Below are 22731 nucleotides of genomic sequence, written 5' to 3'. Positions count from 1 at the left end.
CCTGAGGGAAGGAGCCGGAAGAGCGCGGAGGGTCCGAGAGGATTTTGCACGCCCTTGTCTTAGTTCTGGCAGCGTGCGAGTCCTCGATGGCGGGTAGGGGGGTACCGACAATCCTTTCAGCAGTTTGGATTGTCCGTCGCAGTCGGAGTTTGTCCTTTTTTGTAGCGGCGCCGAACCAGACCGCGATGGAAGAACGCGGGACCGATTCGATGAGCGCTGTGTAGAACCGTCTCAGCGGCTCCGGCGGCAGGCCGTGCTTCCTCAGAAGCCGCAGGAAGTACGTCCTCCGCTGGGCCTTTTTGAGGACGGAGTCGATGTCGGTCGCCCACTTCGGGTCCCGAGAGACCGTAATTCCCAGGAACTCGAAGGTCGCGACGGTTGACACGAGGCGGCCGGACAACGTGAGGGGCAGCAGTGGCGAAGGACGCCTCCTGAAGTCCACCATCATCTCTACAGTCTCGAGCGATGAGATGAGATCAAAATGTACAAATATTTCCCAAAAATGACAAATATTGACTACCGCAATCACACAACCGCACTCACCTGTTTGATTTGACAAAAACTTTAACACATTCTGTTCAAATGTAAGATTTTACATCATTTCAACCCAAAAAAAAAAAAATAATTATATATATAATGTTTTTATTATTATTGTTTAAACGCTAATTACTGTCACATAATTTTACTTTTGGGTTTATCTGACCAAAAAATGTCATTTAAAAAAATTATAAATTCATACAATATGACCAAAAAAAATACAAAATTCAAAAAATGTGTTAATTAGTGTCACATCATTTCATCTTTTGGTTGCTATGACAAAATTTGACCCAAAAAAATACAAACTCTGACAAAACTGATATCCAAAAAAATGGTCTGGCAATTTGCATTGTGAAGCCACGTTTATTTATTTGACGAGAATTTGAGCAAAAATTGCCAATTCGCGCAACTTTATGAAGGGATTAATATGAGAAAATGAAATAAAATGAAATATATTTGACCATAAATGACCCAAAAACAAAAAAAATACAAAAGAAAATTCACAAAACACAGTTAATAAGCCTCACATACTTTAATCATTAAAATAAACTCTGACAGTGTTGACATACAAAATATGATAAATGAATACGATACAATAGGTATGAATTCAAAACTGACTAAATTTGACCAAAATTGAGAGGAATCTATTAATATTTCAATAGAAAATGGACAAAAAAATGGAATGACCTTAACTAATATTTGAAAAAGAAATGGTCATTATTATTGTTGATTTGACATTAAATTGTCAACAATAAGAGATAATTAGCATCACACAATTGGTTGCTTAGACAAACTCTGACCAAAGCAGCATAAAATTGATGACAAACTGGATAAAAATGTCAAAAATAGCACAAAAAGACGAAAAAAAAGACCACAGAACGAGTTGATGAGCAGCATATAGTCACCTTTTTGTTTGACGAAAAAGTGGACCAATGACAAAATCTGACAAAAATGGCACAAATAATTGAAAAGAAAAACTGTTAGCATAAAATGTAATAAATGATCTAAAATGACTTTGAAGGGGCATAAAGTCCTCAAAAAAGCTGTATCGAGTTATGATTTAGAATCTAAACTGTAAATTCGGAGACGCTTAAAAATGGTGACGTCATGATTGACGTGCGTGAGAGCCGCGACAAAGCTCGCCGACCAATCAGCGTCGCCAGGTTCGCTGGACTTTCCGGAAAGAGCCGAGGTCGTCCGAGGTTTGCCGAAGTCTGCCGAGCGACCAGCGAGCATCAGCGCCGAGCTCGGTCGCTTTCTTTCTTTCTTTCCTCTTCTAATTCTTCTTCTTGTTCTTCTTCTTTTCTTTCTTTCTTTCTTTCTTTCTTTCTTTCTTTCTTTTTCTAATTTTTCTTCGTGTTCCCGTTGACGGCCAGGCAGCCGGGACGGAGCGGAATCACCGGACGAACAGAACCGGAAGAGGAGAAACGCGCAAGGATTTAACGGGACTTTTTTTTTTTGTCATTGGGATTTTCCACGTGAGGACTGATTTAGTTTTTTTTTTTTTTTTTTTTTTCTTTGTGTGGATCTCGTGGTGCGGACCACCTGAAGAAGACCACCTCCACCCACCTCCCCGGGAAGATGGTGAGTGTACGCGTGCACGCCGTCGTCGCACCTGTGCGCGCGCCCTTCACGTGCTGTGCTCAAATGAAGAGACAGCAGGCAACGTCCATGCAACAGTTCAACACACGGAAAATGACAGAAAATCCATAAAAGTAAACATTACAATCATTTCAGTAATTACATTGAAATAAAACAACAACCCATAACAATAATAATGATGATAATAATAATAACAACAATAAACTGGTTCTGATCATTTTTTATTTTATTTGTTTTTAATTTGATTTGATTTGAGATATTTTGTATAATTTTATTTATGCATTGTATATTAATATAATTTTGCTGTAATAATAATAATAATAATACACTGGTTTCAATAAATAATTGATTTATTAAAATTAGATTTGTTGTTTTAGTTTTAAGTTGTAGTAAATATTTTACTGTATGTTTATTAAAAGATAATATTAATATTAATAATGATAATCAACTGGTTATGATGGATTATTATTGATTTATTAAGAGTAGCTTTATTATTTGATCTTATGTTAGATTTTTCTTTTTCAAAATGGATTTTGTTTTTTGTATAATTGTATTAATGAATTTATTATTTTTGAATTGGGTCTTCAATGGAAAATGCTGTAAGTCAGTCATAGTCAATAAATTCATCTATTGCTACGAAAATCGATATTTGCTGACCATATTTGCGCTTGCATTATGTTGGATATTTGTACACGCTATTGTAATTGTATCAATTATTACAACATTACAAATTCTCGAGATATATTTAGCAAGGCCCGAGGCAGATGCCGATTACGATAAAATTCTGATAACCAATTAATCGACCAATTTATTGAAAAACATATAATAAATACAATCACTTCTCTATTGGTCGCTTACTGCTTAGAACAATTCGGATGAATTCAAGTTAAATGATTTGACTGTTTTGCAATAATTTGTCCTTTAGTATTTGTTTAACATTACAACAGAGAGAAAAATCTGCAAAAACCACCAATTTTTGGACGATTTTGGCATTTAAGAATTTTTTTTTTGTTTGTCTTATATTGTAATGTGGTAATGTATTAAAAAAGAAAAACAAAAACAAAAACAAAACAAAACAAAAAAATCGGCCAGAAATTTGAAAAGGGCTAATATCATCCGATTAATCGGTCGGCCCGAATAGTGATTATGATTTCCCACAGACCCAAGTAAGTGACGATGATGTCATTGTTGATGATGTCGTCATCACCGATTGTCACGACGTCAAACTTGAGCCGCATGTTGCGCGGAAACGCGCCGTCAAAGGCACGCGGCGACGAGCGCTTTGCGGCCACAACGTGCGGAAAGGCCGAGCGTGAGCGCGCCATGGAATACTGATGAAACGCCTCCTTCGTCTTCCTCAACTTCCTCATCGGCGCTCGCGTCCTCTGGCCTTCATTTGCACACCAACAAAATACTGTCGCCCACACAAAAAAGTTGCTTTTTGTACACAAAATTGACATACTTGGCCTTACAAATGCTATGCATTGTCATCAAAATCAGAGGCTCATTTTCCTGTTATGTGATCAATAACGGTAAATAAAAATTCTAATTTTGCAATTTTTTTGACGGCGCTTTGGTTTTCTCATGCTGAAAAAGTCCACAAAATTGTTATTCCAAATATTTTTCCATCACAATGATGTTTTTTTTTTCCTCCAATGTGTGTGTTTAAGCATGTTAGTTTCCCATGTAAATAATTCCAACGCTCTTCTTTGACACACAAAAACATTCAAATTTGTATCAAGAGTGCAAGATTTGGGAAACAATTCACTGCAAAGTTGTATTTTTATTTTTGTATTCTATTTTTTAGTAGCTGTAGAAAATCTTCTAACAATCAGAGGAGCAACCCTTTGACAAAATTGTCAACAAAAGTGCAATATCTTTGCACAAAAATGCAATCGTTGACCACAAAATCTTTTTGTCAGAAAAATCTATATTTAGTGAGGAACATGCTTGCCCTTATTAGCCAATTTTTTGTGGCAAAAAGATCACATTAGGTTATGGAAATGTTATGATTTCCATAACATTAGGCTACGGAAATCACGCTCCAGCGTGACTCAATGGGCTGCATTTTTGTCGTATTTGTTGTAAATGTGCAAACAAAGTGAGTCTCCAAACGTGACAGCAGTTTTTGAAACATTTTTAAAATAATGTCATTTTCGGCCTTTTTCGAAGCTTTAATGTGCTTTGGGGCCACTTTGGGTTGTGATTCTCCCCGACGAGGCGATGAATCACCGGCGGCCATCTGTTGGCGATGTTCCGGCCCGAATCCGGTCGGCGAGTCGAGTCTCTGGGCCGGACGCCGGCGGGATGGGAGCCCGCTGAGCCCTGGCGCGCTCGCGTCGCCGAGACAATCTGGCGCCCCGCGGGACGCTTCGGGGCGGAGCCGCGCCACGCCACGCCCACGCCCACGCCCACGCCAACGAAGCCAACTGCACACGAGAGGACGCACGGCGTGCACACAAAAAGCACAGTCCGTGTCGCTCAAGTTTACGATGGCACCAGATTGAACACTGAAACATGGCGGCGCATTCAACCTTTTACTTTATTATTTTTTTATATAAAAATGACCGCCAAAAAAAAACAACAACTAAAAAATACGAACGAATATACAAAAACAAAAACAAGACAAAATTATCCAACAACTTCATAACGATTTTATTGGTCAAAATCAAAATGACTGTAGCATAATCGACCAAAAAGTCACAGAAAGTGACAACAACATGACAAAAGATGCCAATAAATTAGAAAAAAACGAGCCCCCAAAATACAGTCGCAGAACCACCGACTTGTTGATCCAAAAATGACTTTTTTTTTTCCTTTACAGAAAATGACAAAAAAACAGTTCATTACAATTGCATAACCACCTATTTTATTTCGCACTGTGAAATTTTACAGAATGAAAATTGCGTTAACAATATTATTATTATTAACTACATCTGACCAAATTGACATAAATGGCCAAAAATGACAATATTTCCAGAAAATGACAAAAAATGTCACAAATATGACCAGTCCAAAAAAACAAATATAAACTGGTAGAATGTATTATTTTGTTTTAAAATATAGATATTTATCGTGTTTTCTTTGTGTTTAAACTAACCATAAAGGCATTATTGAAAAGGATAACTTTATTCAGTGCTTGAGACCATACACTCACACTGAAAAAAGCAGAATACGAAATCAAGGTTGGAAATAAATCATAAACAGCAGTCACGCCAAATGCACACGAGAGGGCGTGTTTTCACGAGTCCTGACGCAACAGCAAAGAATTGTCAAATAAGATCAAAGGTGACACTTTTTTTTTCTTAATCAGCAAAGCCAAGAACAAACGTGACGTCTTTTGTGTGCACGAATGCGGTTAGCAGTTAGCAGTGAGCATGCGATCTGAAAGCACAAAGCGAGGCTCCTTTGATCGGACGCCCGTGGAAACGTTATCAGATCGCCGAGATCTTCTTCAAGTTCTTGGACCAACTTCTGAGCTTTTCACTCCCGCTTCAGGTCGCCGCGATCCCATCTGCAAATGATTTTACACATTGCAACATAGTGCAAAAGGATTGGGACGCCATGTGGAAAGTGGAGAAAAAGTATTGTGACGCCGACAGGAAGTGAAGAAAATGCGGACCAACGTATTGGGACGACAACCGGAAGTGAAGAAAAAACGGACACAAATATTGAGACGACAACCGGAAGTGAAGAAAAAACGGACACACATATTGGAACGACAACCGGAAGTGAAGACAATACGGACCGAAGTATTGTGATGCCGACAGGAAGTGAAGAAAAAGCGGACAAAAGTATTGGGGCGCCAATCGGATGTGAAGAAAATAGGGACAAAAGTATTGGGACGCCAACAGGAAGTGAAGAAAAGTATTAGGACGCCAACAGGAAGTGAAGAAAAAGCGGACAAAAGTATTGGGACGCCAACAGGAAGTGAAGAAAATGCGGACCAACGTATTGGGACGACAACCAGAAGTGAAGAAAATACGGACCAACGTATTGGGAAGGTAACGGAAGTGAAGAAAATACGGACAAAAGTATTGGGACGACAACCGGAAGCGAAGAAAAAACGGACAAAAATATTGGGACGACAACCGGAAGTGAAGAAAATACGGACCAAAGTATTGTGATGCCGACAGGAAGTGAAGAAAAAGCGGACAAAAGTATTTGGTCGCCAACAGGAAGTGAAGAAAAAGCGGACAAAAGTATTGGGGCGCCAATCGGATGTGAAGAAAATAGGGACAAAAGTATTGGGACGCCAACAGGAAGTGAAGAAAAGTATTAGGACGCCAACAGGAAGTGAAGAAAATATGGTCTTCTTTAATAGCTCTGCTGTGAAATTGGGAGTTACGATATTAATTTCACAGCATTTTGACAGATCTTTCAAGACCTGCAGAATACTGTGTTCCGTCACAATGCAAGCACCAAACTTACTAAAAGGAGAAGTAGACTCCCGTCATTCACCAGAAAAAAGTTCTTTAGTAATCAACAGCAGAACATGTGCTGGTTTCACCAAAGACTTCGGTTTCTGATACATCCGCGGAGAAAATGAGGTTTTTGTGAAACATGTCAAGCAGAAGAGTGACTTTAACGCTAATATTATTTGCTTTTGTAGGCACCGCAAACTATAGAACAACAAAACCAGACCTTTATTTACAGACATACAACTAAGAAACGAGCCTTGAGCAACGCTGCCATTTTTTACATGGCGTTCGCCGTTCACATCTTTTCTCACGATCGCAACACGCACGTTCTATTACCTCCTGCAACACATGCTATTCCATACATCTACGTGTTCTATTTGAGTGTGAGGTGCCTAAAGTTGTCCGACTTCCAACGTGTTGCCATTTCTCTCCCTCATAATTGACACGATGAGCCCAGATTCACCCCCTCATCTTTATCTTCTACTCAAAAGCTTTGCTCAGCTCAAATCCAAAGCGCTGCAACACCGCCATCTGCAGGCATCTGTTAGTCATTACAATGGTCCCCAAACTTGATTTTCACAGACAAGCTGGGCAAGACCCAAAACGTACTTGACGAATATATTTTTGGGTGGCGGGAAACAGTTGGATTCCAGTTAACGAACAGAAAGTCAACGAGGTAATCTCAGTCGAGATCACTTCAGCAATACTTCCTTGACACCAATGACTACTTTCCTCATAGCCAGGGCTTTGGTGCCAACTTGTGGCATCTTACAGAAAGAGCACAAAAACATGCGACTGGGTGGGGTTTTCAGCAAATAGCTGTGGATCAATTCCACAGACAAAAAAATACAAGAAATGCCAATAGGTGAATTTGTGAATAGTTGGGAATTGACTGGATTGCATTCGAAAGCGACGGGACTCTCGCACTTACGTAATGCCTGACGGTCAGAGGAAGGGTGTGCGAAAGTGTGTGTGTGTGCGCAGGTTGCGAAAGTGTAGCAGCTTTTTGACCAGCGGGACGGAGACCAGCACTGTGCTGACGCTGCACCTCATCACAGCATCCGCACACGCGCACACGCGCACACACACGTTTGGAATTATTGGCCAGGCATGATGAGAACAAACTGGAGGGCTGGGTGGCATTTGTGTATCATCTAATAATGGAAGAAAATCTTCTTTTCCTTTGCGCTCGTCCCGTTGGGGGTCGCCACAGCGCGTCGTCCTTCTCCACGTCAGCCCCTCTCCTGCATCCTCCTCTCCAACACCGACTGCCCTCATGTCTTCCCTCACGACATCCATCAACTTTCTCTTTGGTCTTCCTCGAGCTCTCTTGCCTGGCAGCTCCGTCCCCCTCACCCTTCTACCAATATATTCACTATTTCTCCTCTGGACGTGTCCAAACCATTGAAGTCTGCTCTCTCCAACTTTGTCTCCAAAACATCGAACCTCGGCCGTCCCCCTGATGAGCTCATTTCTAATTTGATCCGACCCGGTCACTCCGAGAGCGAACCTCAACATCTTCATTTCCGCCACCTCCAGCTCTGCTTCCTGTTGTCTCTTCTCTCATCCGTCCATCACGGCCGGCCTCACCACTGTTTTCTAAACGTTGCCCTTCATCCTAGCAGAGACTCTTCTGTCACATTACACACCTGACGCCTTCCTCCACCCGTTCCGACCTGCTTGGACCCGTTTCTTCACTTCCTGACCACACTCACCATTGCTCTGGACGGTTGACCCCAAGTATTTCAAGTCCTCCACCCTCGCTATCTCTTCTCCCTGTAGCCTCACTCTTCCTCCACCACCCCTCTCACTCATGCACATATAGTCTGTCTTACTTGGGCTAATCTTCATTCCTCTGCTTTCCAGCGCATGCCTCCATCTTTCGAACTTTTCCTCCACTCTGCCACTCCAGACTTCCGCATGCAGTACCACAGTTCCTCTCTGGGTACTCTGTGATAGGCTTTCTCTAGATCTACAAAGACACCATGTGGCTCCTTCTGACCTTCTCTGTACTTTTCCATCAACATCCTCGAGGCAAATAACGCATCTGTGGTCCTCTTTGTAGGCATGAAACCGTACTGTTGCTCGCAAATACTCACTTGTGTCCTGAGTCTCGCCTCCACTACTCTTTGCCATAACTTCATTGTGTGGCTCATCCACTTTATTCCTCTATCGTTGCCACAGCTCTGCACATCACCTTTGTTCTTAAAAATGGGCACCAACAGCACACTTTTCCTCCATTCCTCAGGCATCTTCTCACCCGCTAGAATTCTGTTGAACAAGCTGGTCAAAAACTCCACAGCCACCGCTCCTAGATGCTTCCATACCTCCACAGGAATGTCATCAGGACCCACTGCCTTTCCATTTTCCATCCTCTTTAATGCCTTTCTAACTTCCCCCTTACTAATCATCGCCACTTCCTGGTCCACCCCACTTGCCTCTTCTACTCTCCCTTCCCTCTCATTTTCCTCCTTCATCAACTCCTCGAAGTATTCTTTCCATCTCGCCAGCACACTGCTGGCACCAGTCAACACGTTTCCATCTCGATCCTTAATCACCCTAACCTGCTGCACATCCTTCCCATCTCTATCCCTCTGTCTGGCCAGCCTGTAGAGATCCTTTTCTCCTTCTTTAGTGTCCAACCTGGCCTTTGCCACCACCAGTCATCTTCCACACCAGCATCCTATGCTGTCTTGCCACACTCTCCCTTACCGCTACCGTACAGTCGGTAACCTCCTTCAGATGACATCGTCCGCACAAGATGTAATCCACCTGCGTGCTTCTACCTCCGCTCTTGTAGGTCAGCCTATGTTCCTGCCTCTTCTGGGAAAAAAAAAAAAGTGTTCACTACATCCATTTGCATCCTTTTTGCAAAGTCTACCACCATCTGTCCCTCAAGTTCAAGTTTCAGTCTCATCACTCGATCTGATACTCTTCACCTCCAAAACATTCTTAGCCAACTCTTCTTTTAAAATACTCGACCCGACTCCATTTCTCTTCCCATCTACACCATCCATCCATCCATTTTCTGAGCCGCTTCTCCTCACTCGGGTCGCGGGCGTGCCGGAGCCTATCCCAGCTGTCATCGGGCAGGAGGCGGGGTACACCCTGAACCGGTTGCCGGCTGATCGCAGGGCACATACAAACAAACAACCATTCGCACTCACATTCACACCTACGGGCAATTTAGAGTCTCCAATTCATGCATGTTTTTGGGATGTGGGAGGAAACCGGAGTGCCCGGAGAAAACCCACGCAGGCACGGGGAGAACAAGCAAACTCCACACAGGCGGGACCGAGGATTGAACCTGGGTCCTCAGAACTGTGAGGCTGACGCTCTAACCAGTCGCCACCGTGCCCCATCTACACCATGGTCAAATAATTTCAACCCTGCCCTAAACTTCTAGCCTTACTGCCGTTCCACCTGGTCTCCTGGACACACAATACGCACAAACACACAAACTCCTGACATTTTCCTGTCATAGTTCATTCAAAGTCCCCACATTCAGTTCGAGGCTCTCTGCTTTCCTCTTCTCTTTCTGCCGAAGAACCCGCTTTCCACCGAATAATGGAAGAAAATGTTGACCTCACGTCACCGAACTTCACATCACTTGACCTCACGTCACTTGTTGACCTCACGTCACTTGACCTCACGTCATCTGACCTCACGTCACTTGACCTCACGTCACTTGTTGACCTCACGTCACTTGACCTCACGTCACTTGACCTCACGTCACTTGTTGACCTCACATCACTTGACCTCACGTCACCTGACCTCACATCACTTGACCTCACGTCACTTGTTGACCTCACGTCACTTGACCTCACGTCACTTGACCTCACTTCACTTGACCTCACGTCACCTGACCTCACGTCACTTGACCTCACGTCACCTGACCTCACATCACTTGACCTCACGTCACCTGACCTCACATCACTTGACCTCATGTCACTTGTTGACCTCACGTCACTTGACCTGACATCACTTGACCTCATGTCACTTGTTGACCTCACATCGCTTGACCTCACATCACTTGACCTCATGTCGCTTGTTGACCTCAGGTCACTTAACCTCACGTCACCTGACCTCACGTCACTTTACCTCACGTCACTTGAACTCACGTCACCTGACCTCACGTCACTTGAACTCACGTCACCTGACCTCACGTCACTTGACCTCACGTCACTTGTTGACCTCACGTCACTTAACCTCACGATACCTGACCTCACGTCACTTGACCTCACGTCACTTGACCTCACGTCACTTGTTGACCTCACGTCACTTGACCTCACGTCACCTGACCTCACGTCATTTGCCCTCACGTCACTTGTTGACCTCACGTCACTTGACCTCACGTCACTTGACCTCACGTCACCTGACCTCACTTCACTTGACCTCACGTCACCTGACCTCACATCACTTGACCTCACGTCACCTGACCTCACATCACTTGACCTCATGTCACTTGTTGACCTCACGTCACTTGACCTCACATCACCTGACCTCACATCACTTGACCTCATGTCACTTGTTGACCTCACGTCACTTGACCTCACATCACTTGACCTCATGTCGCTTGTTGACCTCAGGTCACTTGACCTCATGTCACCTGACCTCACGTCACTTTACCTCACGTCACTTGAACTCACGTCACCTGACCTCACGTCACTTGAACTCACGTCACCTGACCTCACATCACTTGACCTCACGTCACTTGTTGACCTCACGTCACTTGACCTCACGTCACCTGACCTCACATCACTTGACCTCACGTCACTTGTTGACCTCACATCACTTGACCTCACGTCACTTGACCTCACTTCACTTGACCTCACGTCACCTGACCCCACGTCACTTGAGCTCACGTCACCTGACCTCACATCACTTGACCTCACGTCACCTGACCTCACATCACTTGACCTCATGTCACTTGTTGACCTCACGTCACTTGACCTCACATCACTTGACCTCATGTCACTTGTTGACCTCACGTCGCTTGACCTCACATCACTTGACCTCATGTCGCTTGTTGACCTCAGGTCACTTGACCTCACGTCACCTGACCTCACGTCACTTTACCTCACGTCACTTGAACTCACGTCACCTGACCTCACGTCACTTGAACTCACGTCACCTGACCTCACGTCACTTGACCTCACGTCACTTGTTGACCTCACGTCACTTTACCTCACGTCACCTGACCTCACGTCACTTGACCTCACGTCACTTGACCTCACGTCACTTGTTGACCTCACGTCACTTGACCTCACGTCACCTGACCTCACGTCATTTGACCTCACGTCACTTGTTGACCTCACGTCACTTGACCTCACGTCACTTGACCTCACGTCACCTGACCTCACTTCACTTGACCTCACGTCACCTGACCTCACATCACTTGACCTCACGTCACTTGACCTCACGTCACCTGACCTCACGTCACCTGACCTCACGTCACCTGACCTCACGTCACTTCACCTCACGTCACTTGAACTCACGTCACCTGACCTCACGTCACTTGAACTCACGTCACCTGACCTCACATCACTTGACCTCACGTCACTTGTTGACCTCACGTCACTTGACCTCACGTCACCTGACCTCATATCACTTGACCTCACGTCACTTGTTGACCACACGTCACTTGACCTCACGTCACCTGACCTCACGTCACTTGACCTCATGTCACTTGCTGACCTCACGTAACCTGACCTCACATCACTTGACCTCACGTCACTTGTTGACCACACGTCACTTGACCTCACGTCACTTGACCTCACGTCACCTGACCTCACGTCACCTGACCTCACGTCACTTGACCTCATGTCACTTGCTGACCTCACGTCACCTGACCTCACATCACTTGACCTCACGTCATTTGTTGACCACACGTCACTTGACCTCACGTCACTTGACCTCACGTCACCTGACCTCACGTCACCTGACCTCACGTCACTTGACCTCATGTCACTTGCTGACCTCACGTCACCTGACCTCACATCACTTGACCTCACGTCACTTGTTGACCTCACGTCACTTGACCTCACGTCACCTGACCTCACATCACTTGACCTCACGTCACTTGTTGACCTCACGTCACTTGACCTCACGTCACCTGACCTCACGTCACCTGACCTCACATCACTTGACCCCATGACCACGTCCAGTGCCACGCCTGACTCGGAGCTGCTGTTATATAAGCAACCGAATCGAAATGGGCTCAGTCGTTGTTTTTTATTTGTTCTATTTGAGGGAGGCGTTTTTTTTCCTGAAGCGAAGGACGCATCTGGCGATTAATTGGGTCACGGCAACGATTTGAGGAAGCATGAAGTTGATCCGACATGACCTTCAGGGGTCACAAAAGTCTTTGTGACCCCTGGTCCGGCTGTGATGGAGGAAGTGTTTCGGGGAGCGGGGGGGTCGTTGGCGGTCCGGGCTCTGCGTTTTTGTGTGCGGGGTGGGGCGCGCGTGAGGTGCGGGCCGTATCCATTTCAACAACACAAAAACCTTCTTTTCCTTCTAAAGGCGAGCAGCTCGCGTTTCTACCGCACATGAATCACTGCTGAGAACATGAACTCACGGGGGGTCAAAAGTCACGTGAGAGACACCAACACAAAAGCGGCCGAGCAGCGGGTGTGGCCGCTTCGTGCCCCGCCCCCGCGACGTCACGCAACCTCACGTTGGCGTCCTGAAGGAGGCGTGTCGCGTTCGCTTCAGGGCGCAATGGAGTGGCCGCGCCGGCGCCGAGCCTCTGCCCACATGCTGTCTGTCATGTCAGACTTTTTTTTCCCTTTTTCCCTCACTCTTCTACCTTGCCTCTGCGATGCGGGCGCACTCGCGGCCGACAACGAGGCGCTCTAAAGCGGCCACGCCGGCCCCAAGTCCGCCCACGCGCCGGCTGTCACCTCACGTCAGACTTTTCTTGAATTTCTTCCCCCGCGCTCGCGCCTCTGTCTTTCTCTTCGTGACGCGCACGCACTCACGGCTGACGACGAGGCGCTCTAAAGCTGTCGGCGGACTATCCAAAGGGAAGATACATTTTCGGGTGCAGGCATAGCTAACCAACCGCACGTCGCAATTTCTCCGGATAACCGCTGCCGTGAGCGAAGACGCTCATGTTCTTATTTAGCGGTCTTGTCTTCAAGCGTGTTTTGTAACGTATCTGTGAATTCTCTCGCAGGGACTTTAGCATAGGAAATGAAAAACATTTTGGGGTTTTTGTGTACATGTAAACGCGACCCGACGGGGTCTTCTCGAAGACCCTCATCCACGCGTACGCTCCTGCTCTGTTTCCCAACAAGCACTCGTCGTCCTCCTCCCCCTCGTCTGCTCCAGTAGCACTAGAGGGAGGAGCCGCTCTCACCTGGGTCAAACCTCCAGCGCAGTTCCCACCCTAGTGACCCCCAACCCCCGATTGACGCCCCCCGACCCCCCGAGAGGAACCCGACACCCTCGACGCGGTCTCCGCTGCGGCTTCCCAGCGGGCGCCGTCGGATCGATCGCGACTCCGCAGCCGGCCTCCGCCTGCGGTTGACCCAGCCGGAACCCCCCCGCAGTAGCCCCCCCTCCGACAACACCCCCGGGCTGCACGCTGAGCAGCCAGAAGGAGGAGCACTTTTAGGGGCTTTACGTGAGAATTCTTCAAAGGCTGCCAGCATTTTTGAAACTCTGGAAAGTCGTCTTCATGCTTGTTGGCCGCAGGTCTTCTTCATCTTCAGAAGAGCCTTCTTCGTCCTTGACACGTCTTTATTCATCTCATCTTTGGACCGTCTTGTTTTACCCTCAGAAGTCAGCAGAGTCTTCTTGTTTTTCTTCCTTTTCTTCATCCAGCGTACCCGTGGCGCAGGTGAGACGTCTGCTCGCACGTCACGTTTTCCGGGTTTAATGGACGACAGTGGAATTCCGGTGGTGAGAGCAAGAGCTCACCAAGGCGTTTATTATTATTTTGGCTGTGTGTCTTTATTGTTTTATTTTAGTGTGTTAGTGTACTGTACGGTTCCCTGTTTTCTATGCCGTACTTCTATTTGTGTATATGTTGTGTTAAAATATATTTCAAAGTAATTTACCCCCCCCCCCCAAAAAGTGGAACTTTCCAGAAGATTTCAATTTTCCCTCAAATGCTGGCATTGTTGTAGACGGTCCTCAAACGTGTACTGTGAATGTAGCGTGTGCACGTCGTCCACACCGGCTAGTACATTAGTTAGTAAGTAACTGCTTCAATTGTTAGTCAGTAACCAGTTAAAATGAATCAAGGGGGGTTGTTGAGTGACCCGGTCGTGCACTTTGAACCCGCCGCAGGTGTCGCACGTTCAAGGAAACAACCTGACAAAATGCAACATTTCTGTTCCGGCCCCCTCCCCCCAAAAATGAAAACACATTTTGTCATGTGTATGTTTGATAAGGAAAATCTATATCATCGTCCTCTAGAAAAACATACAGGAATAATTACATCATGAAATACCATGTAAAGAATGAATATGTTTGGTGTGGCATTTTCCATGGTGCGTTAGCTTTAAGCAAGCAGGGGTATTCTAAGGCAAAGTTGTTTTAAAGACACAGTGTGGAATTCACTTTGTTGTATGTTTAGTTTGACAGTAAACTTCAGCGGGGCGTGGCACGAAACAGCTCGAAGCCTCTTTTTTGGGAAAACGAATGTTCGCCATTGACCAAAATGTTGCGAGTTCGCCGCCACCGTACAGCGCTTGTAGCTCAAGTTTGCGCTCGCTTTTGATGGCCTTCATCAAGATAGCAATGACAAAATTATGAATGATAATTATCTGATAATTATCTGACCTTCTCTCCCCCTTTCACTAAATTAGTCCATATATTATTTTTCACCAACATTCTTTTTTAAAGATATTATTTCTTTATTCTAGTCACTGTTTGAATGTTCCAAAACGTCCATGACGTCAAAATATTCAGCTCATTCAGAACATTCATTTTTCCACAAGAAAAATACTTTCAAATTCATGGAAAAATTCTGAATGTTCAACATTCCAATAAGTCCTACTTTTTGAAAAATTGCACATTTTACGTTGATTTCATCGAGATGCTTGAACAAATTCACCTCAAATTCAACCTTTTTTTAAAAACTGATTTTAATTCACAATTCCAAATATTCCTATTTTTGGATGAAAAATCATCATTTTCAAGCAAATTTACATTGCTTGTATAATTCGGCATTTTGCAAAGTCTCCTATTCTACATTTGTAATTCACGTTTTGTTTTTATGGAGTTTTATAGCTTCAGATAAAATGTCAGTTTCTAAAAAAATAAAATAAAATAAATCCAGATGAGGAACACAAAAAAGAAACAAAACAGGGGCAAGGATGTTTCATCTTTTAATTTGAATTTTTTCGAGATTTGTAAATGTTAAAACGGGTCAGTTTGACCCGTGACAAAACAGGTTAGTCGACTGAAATCCAAGTTCCAAGGAGAGGAGTAATACATGCCGACTGAGTAACTCAAATCACATTTATGTCCAAAAAAGTGGTCCATCCAAAGTTTGTCAAATGTGACTGAAAATGTGATAGTCATGCTCATTAAAATGACTGATTTGTTTTGTTTGTCAGTGGCTTCTGTTAATAATAATAAGACATATTTGTTTTCTGGAAAAAAACGTTTTCCACGCTGTCCGGCTGGTTGCCATTTTTGTGTGTGTGTGTGTGTTGTTTTTTTTTCCCTGCGAGAAATCGTACACGTTGCGAAGCAAAAGAGTCCCCGGGGCAAGTTTGAGTTTCACGCAGCTGGAATTACGTCCGTGAGACACAACAGTCGCGAACACACAGACACACACGCGCGCGCACACACACACAAACGTGTTCCGTTCCCACCGGTGGAATGCGGCTGCTCGCTTGCATCATCGCTCAAAGATCCGCTAATGCTAATGCTCCAATTTCATGACATCATCACTCAAAAGTACTTCACACTCGACTTCAATTATTTCTTTTTTTGATGTGGAAACGAACAGAATTCCAGCCCTAAAAAAAAGCGCCAAATTTCTATGAAAGAAAAATAGCACTGTACTGTATAAAAAAAAGATAATAAAAAATTGCCTCGCCCCGCTTTTAATTGCTTTTTTATTTGCCGTTCTTACTTTCTCTTTTTGAATTGCCTTAATTTTCTCTCTTTTTATTGGCTTTCTTTCTTTCTTTTTTAATTACCTTTCTTTTTTCTCTTCTTTAATTGCCTTCCCTGACTTGCTTTTTTTTTTTAAATTGCCTTTGCCCCAATTTTAATTGCCTTTATTTATTTCCTTTTTAAAGAAAATTGCCTTTCTTACTTTCTCTTTTTAATTGTCTTTCTTTTTCCCTTTTCTTAAATTGCTTTTTTTTTGTGTCTGTGAAAAAAATCCATTCCCCCCCCCCAAAAAAAATGGGCTTCCTTGAGATTCCAGCGCTAATGGCGCTAATGGCGCTAATCCGGCTTTTGTGGCCTTCCTCTTTCGGACGACAACGTCACCTGACCCGTGTGCTCAGTCATTCGCGCTCTCGCTGCTCCTCAACACATACTCAACGATACCACATGACTGTGCAATACAGCACGCTACCATGCTTATTATTTACAAAAAAATAATAATACTAAAATAGAGTTGCCTGAGCAAGAGTGACTCAGGGGCGTGGCTTAGTGGAAGCTTCATGGTCCAAAACATCTCGCACCCGAGATGAAGAACCGCCGAGGCGGGTGTCGGGTAGCTCGGGCGACGTGCCCGCAGCACCCGTAGACGCGGCGGCACCGCCGGCGTCGACATTTGAGCACGTTTACGGCAGGTGGCCGCGGGGGCAGCCGGCCGGTCGGCGTTCGGCGTGGTCGAGCGCCACCGTGACGCGTGACGTGTCCGCCGCGCTGCAATGTGACAAAGTGTGGTGCGCCATTTTTCAGGGGGGGCGGACGTGGCCTCGGAGGTCGGCGTGAGGGAATTGAGCGTTTGTCACGAATTGACTGCGAGGCCTTTACAGCAACATCAGTTCATCGGCTCACATGATCCATTTTTGGGCCATTGTCCTCATTTGTATCACGAAGCGACCCACCAAAAAGTCTCAAGAAGCCGTCGTGAAAAGACACAGGAAGTCGACCGTGTGCGTTAGCGCGGCCATTTTAGGCTCATGTTGGACTTTTCCAGCAAATTTAGCCCCCAAAGTCAGTTTCACCTTGGAACATACAGTGGCGTGAAAAAGTATTGGCCCCCTTGTCAAATTCTTATATTTTTTGCAGAATTTCCCCACTTTCACGTTCAAGATCATCCAAAAAATGTAAATATCAGACAAATGTAACCCAAGGGAACTTAAAATGCTGTTTTTAAATGGTGTTTATTCAGGGGCAAAAAAACCTATTCAAAGCGACGTGGCCCTGTGTGAAAAAGTAACGGCCCCCTCGACCTTAGAACGACTCGGGCCATCCTCAGCAGCAACAACTGAAATCGAGGATTTTCGCCAAGTGGCAACGAGTCTTTCGCATCTCTGTGGAGAGATTTTGGCCCGCTCTTCCTTGCACAATTGTTCGAATACAGTAAAAATGGAATGCTTTCGAGCACAAACGGCCCTTTGATTTCAATTGGATTCAAGTCTGGACTTTGACGAGGCCACTCCAGAACCTTGATTTTGTTTTTTTAAGCCATTCATAAGTTGACTTGCTGGTGTGCTTTGGATCTTTATCCTGCTGCAGAAGCCAGGTGCGCTTCAGATTGAGGCCACAAACCGATGGCCAATATTCTCCTTTAGGATTTTCTGTTAAAGAGCAGAGTTCATGGTTCCATCAATCACAGCAAGTTGTCCAGGTCCTGAAGTAGAAAAGCAGTCCAAGACCACCACACTGCCGCCACCATGTTTGACTGTTGGTATGATGTTCTTTTTCTGAATGCTGTGCTACATTTACGCCAGATGTAACAAGACACACACCTTCCAAAAAGCTCCACTTTCATCTTGTCAGTCCGTGCAATATTCCCCCCAAAGTCTCAGGAATCATTTTTTGCAAAGCTAAGATGAGCTTTTATGTTCTTTTTGGCCAGCGGTGGTTTTGACCTTGGAACTCTGCCACGGATGCCATTTTTGCCCAGCAGTCTCGTCCTTATTGTTGTGTCATGAACTCTGACGTTAACTGAGACAAGGGAGGCCTGCAGAGCCCTCTTTGAACCACAAAACTAGACAGGCAGATGACACCGAAGAACCAAAGAACTGTGGTGAGTCGCCATCAAACAGGGAAGTCTCACAACGAAGTGATAGACTTCCTGCTGGTGATTGGCCGGAATAAGCCACTGCGAGTCTTGCGGCGTTTTAAGCGTGCGAGGCCTGAGCTTGTTTTGGGTTGGGAAAGGTTGACATTGACTCGGTATTCATCTCGTACTTTACATCTTGAAACCCCGAGACGGTGGCAGCTGTTTCTTCATCGCGCTTTCGACGCTGCAAACGGAGCGTTATTTCACGTATAACGCTTCGTTTGCTTTGGTGTGCCTGCTCGTCGTTTTAAATGGCTTGAAACGACTCGGCGGTTGCTTCACGTTGGCATTTTGAGCTAACGACAGCTTTGCATTCTTTTCCAGGTGTCTCTCGATGACGGCGTGAATTTCTAGCCAACCGGCAGCTTCGCCAGGAGCGTAGAGGAGAGAGAAGATGGGCGTGCCCCGCATCTGTCGGCCCGACGCTGGCGCCGTTCCCCTCCTGGCGCTCTTGTTGTCGTCCGCCTCGCCGGTGCTGCCGTCTCACGCCGACAGTGAGTGCAGTTCAGTTCAGTACGCGGCGTTTACCGTACGCGCCGTCTTACGGCGGCGTTTTTCCTCGCAGGCGTGCCGAGCTTCGTCAAGTCGCCCGACGACCTGACGGGCGTCTCGGGGGGCGTGGCCTCGTTCGTGTGCCAGGCGCTGGGCGAGCCCAAGCCGCGCATCACCTGGATGAAGAAGGGCAAGAAAGTCAGCTCGCAGCGATTTGAGGTACGACGCCGACACGACACGCCCACCTTCGCGCCCGTGCTGGTGATGAATATTGTTTCATTTCAAAATATGGAGAAATTATCTGTGTCAATTCATTCAAATTAAATCAATTTATTGAAATATATGATTCAAAAACGGAGTAACATAATTAAATCAAGCATTGTCATCCAAAATATTTGTAATTAAATGACTGAAAGTTAAAGTCAACTTGTTTTGATTTGAAAATATTGAAAATATATCCATCCATTTTCCGTGCCGCTTCTCCTCACGCGGGTCGCGGGCGTGCTGGAGCCCATCCCAGCTATCTTCGGGGGAGAGGCGGGGTACGCCCTGAACCGGTCGCCGGCCAATCGCAGGGCACATCGAAACAAACAACCATTCACGCCTACGGGCAATTTAGAGTCTTCAATTAACCTAGCACGCATGTTTCGGGGGTGTTGGAGGAAAGCGGAGCGCCCGGAGAAAAGCCGCGCAGGCGCGGGGAGAACATGCGAACTCACACAGGTGGGGCCGGGATTTGAACCAGCAACCTCACAACTGTGAGGCAGACGTGCGAACCGGTCGGCACCGTGCTGCCAAATGTAAATTAAGCATGATTTTATTTTTTTAACATTTGAATCAAAATACAGTATATCGGAATCAGAATCAGAATCAGAATCATCTTTATTTGCTTGGTATGTCAAAAACACACATGGAATTTGTCTCCGGTAGGTGGAGCCGCTCTAGTCCAGCAACAGACAGCCATTGGACAGAAAATACTTTTGAGAAATGAAAAAAAACAAAAGGGTTGATTTTATTTTGTTCCTCTCGGTACTTGAAATGAGATCTGCAAAATCCATGTTTGCGTTGAAGACGTGCGAGTTTAAGAGCTTATCGCATTCCCGGACGTTCGCAAACAAAAGCCCAGGGTAACAACGCTCGAGAATGTTTGCTCGGTGTCACGATGGGCGTCGGGTTGCCGCGTAACCGAAGCCGACCCTCATCGTTCCTCCGCCGCACACCTGAGTGTCGTGATTGGCCGGCGACGTTCTGGGCAATTCCGAATGCCATCCATCCATTTTCTTTACCGCTTTATCCTCAGTAGGGTCGCGGGCTGCTGGAGCCCATCCCAGCTAACTTCGGGCGGGAGGCGGGGTACACCCTGAAGCGGTCGCCAGCCAATCGCAGGGCACATCGTAACAAAGAAGCGATCGCACTCACATTCACACTTACGGGCCATTTAGAGTCTTCAATCAACCTAGCACGCACGTTTTTGGGATGTGGGACGAAACCGGAGTGCTCGGAGAAAGACCACCCAGGCACGAGGAGAACACGCAAACTCCACACAGGCGGGGCCGGGATTTGAACCCAGGTCCCCAGAACTGTGAGGCAGACGTGCTAACCAGTCGCCCACCGTGCCGGCTGCAATCCGGAATGTTCTCCAGGAATCATCTTCTTCTTCATCTTCTTCATCTTCTTCAAGTGGAGCTCAAAGCTGAAAGCGACGCCCCCCCGCCGGGAGGTGCCCGCCTCATTAGCGCAGGAATGCCGTGGCGGAAGTGCAAAGCCCCGTGTCCCGACCTCTGAGTCGTTAACACCCACCCCCTTCTGCGTGTGTGTCCCCCCTCCCCCCCCCATCCCCCGCGTCACCCCACCCCACCCCCACCCCTCAACATTCCCAAAACCCCTCGCATACCCAATCTCCACTCAGGCACGTCATTGCATGCAAAACTTCCTCCTCGCTAGGTGGTCCTCCTTTCTTCGGTCCGTTGAGCTGGAAGCCGAACGAAAACCTTGACGGAGGCGGGACACACCCTGGACCGGTCGCCAGTCGATGTCAGGGCACATTTGGACAAACAATGGAGTGGTCAGACTTGTGGAAGTCAACATTCATGCATTTTCTAGCTTCTCCTACTTTTCCCTTTTGACATTTTCTTAAGATAAACTAAACTAAGCTAGGCTAGGCTAGGCTAACCTCTCCCATCGTCTTCGCAGGTGATCGAGTTCGACGACGGCTCGGGTTCGGTTTTACGCATCCAGCCGCTGAGGACGCACCGCGACGAGGCCGTCTACGAATGCAACGCCGCCAACAGCCTGGGAGAGATCAACACCAGCGCCAAACTCACCGTACTGGAAGGTACTCCGCCCGCTTTCATGCGTTGTGTGAAAGGGGCTCAAGACAGCGACAATTAGTGTCGGGTGTTAAACTTCACTAACCTGTAACGGCTTTTCGCTTTCCTCTTCCACACAGCTGTCCTTCCGCCTCAGGTCTAGCCTCTGACTCTATCTTTGAAGCCAGGGTCCACTTTGAGTACCTGTTCCATGTCGGTACCTATCACACAGGACAGACACCCAGGAAAAAGCTGGCGTTGATGTCCTGTGTGAAAGGGGCTGAAAACGTGTCATCACAAAATTAGAATGACTGGTGTGTCGTATAAAATGGTTGACGGATAGCGACGATTGGGCAGGGGATTTAGTGTCTAGTGTTAAACTTCACACCCCCATCCCAGCTTTCTGCTATCCCCTTGCACGCAAATAGTTGGGTGTAAGGACAGTGAAAATTGCTTTCCACACAACAAAGGATACTACTGTTACTACATGGGACGGCAGTAAATCCGCTGGCTGACTCACCCCATTCTATGTCAGTACCTTTCCAACCCAAGTGCTCAACTTAACACACCTGTCACAGGTTTTCCACTGTTTTAGCTTTGTGGTTTGAACTCCGAGGCAGGGAAATTAACAGAACAATTTCATACCCCCAATTCTGTGTCAGGGCCATTCATATGGAACAGCGACACGGGAAACGTCACTGAAAATGCCGACTGCTATTGTGGCCTAAGTGCGACCTTGCTGGGTGGCACAGTGGTCAAAAAAAGTGACCTAGAGACAAGCTCAGGGGCCCCATTGACACGCCGGGGTGCGCACCTGTTTTCTGTTTTCTGGACAGACGTGACCTGCCAGGCATAACTTCCACCTCACGCACGCATGTTTTCACGCCCCCCCACCGCAACAAGGTCACCACGGAGAGGGCGAGTCGATGCCAACGGTCAAAGTTGCACATTTATCTTTAGATCAGCTTTTAGTTTTAAATTCATTGGTTGAGCTCAAAAGTGCATGATAACATTTGACTGCCACATTCAATTAGATTTGTGTCATTAAAGTACGTGTGCACAGAAGCGCTAGTACAGGTATGTGTGCCTATGTTTCCACCGATTGCGCTATGCCCCTATGTTAAAGCTATGGAATGCTACCTATATATTTATTATT

At 46.1% G+C, this 22731-nt stretch overlaps 1 protein-coding gene across 5 annotated transcripts in view; it reads left to right on the top strand.

Moving 5' to 3' along the window:
- The first annotated feature begins 1397 nt into the window (after positions 1-1397).
- Positions 1398-22731, top strand: part of ptprfa (protein tyrosine phosphatase receptor type Fa) — a 68437-nt gene continuing 47103 nt past the window's right edge. For 4 of the 5 annotated variants that reach the window (XM_061682945.1, XM_061682943.1, XM_061682944.1 and 1 more), the window contains exons 1-4: positions 14003-14406; positions 19099-19268; positions 19340-19485; positions 21460-21601. In XM_061682945.1, coding sequence (XP_061538929.1) covers positions 19169-19268; positions 19340-19485; positions 21460-21601 — 388 coding nt within the window. In that variant the 5' untranslated portion in view covers positions 14003-14406; positions 19099-19168. Of the gene's footprint in view, positions 2122-14002; positions 14407-19098; positions 19269-19339; positions 19486-21459; positions 21602-22731 lie in introns of those variants that run through there. The other variant, XM_061682942.1, reaches the window with a different exon arrangement.

This window comes from Phycodurus eques, chromosome 8 (genome assembly GCF_024500275.1).
Source record: "Phycodurus eques isolate BA_2022a chromosome 8, UOR_Pequ_1.1, whole genome shotgun sequence".
Classification (NCBI taxonomy): Eukaryota; Metazoa; Chordata; class Actinopteri; order Syngnathiformes; family Syngnathidae; genus Phycodurus; species Phycodurus eques.
Note: the sequence above shows the minus strand (reverse complement) of the source record. Positions and strands in the feature narration are given on the sequence as shown.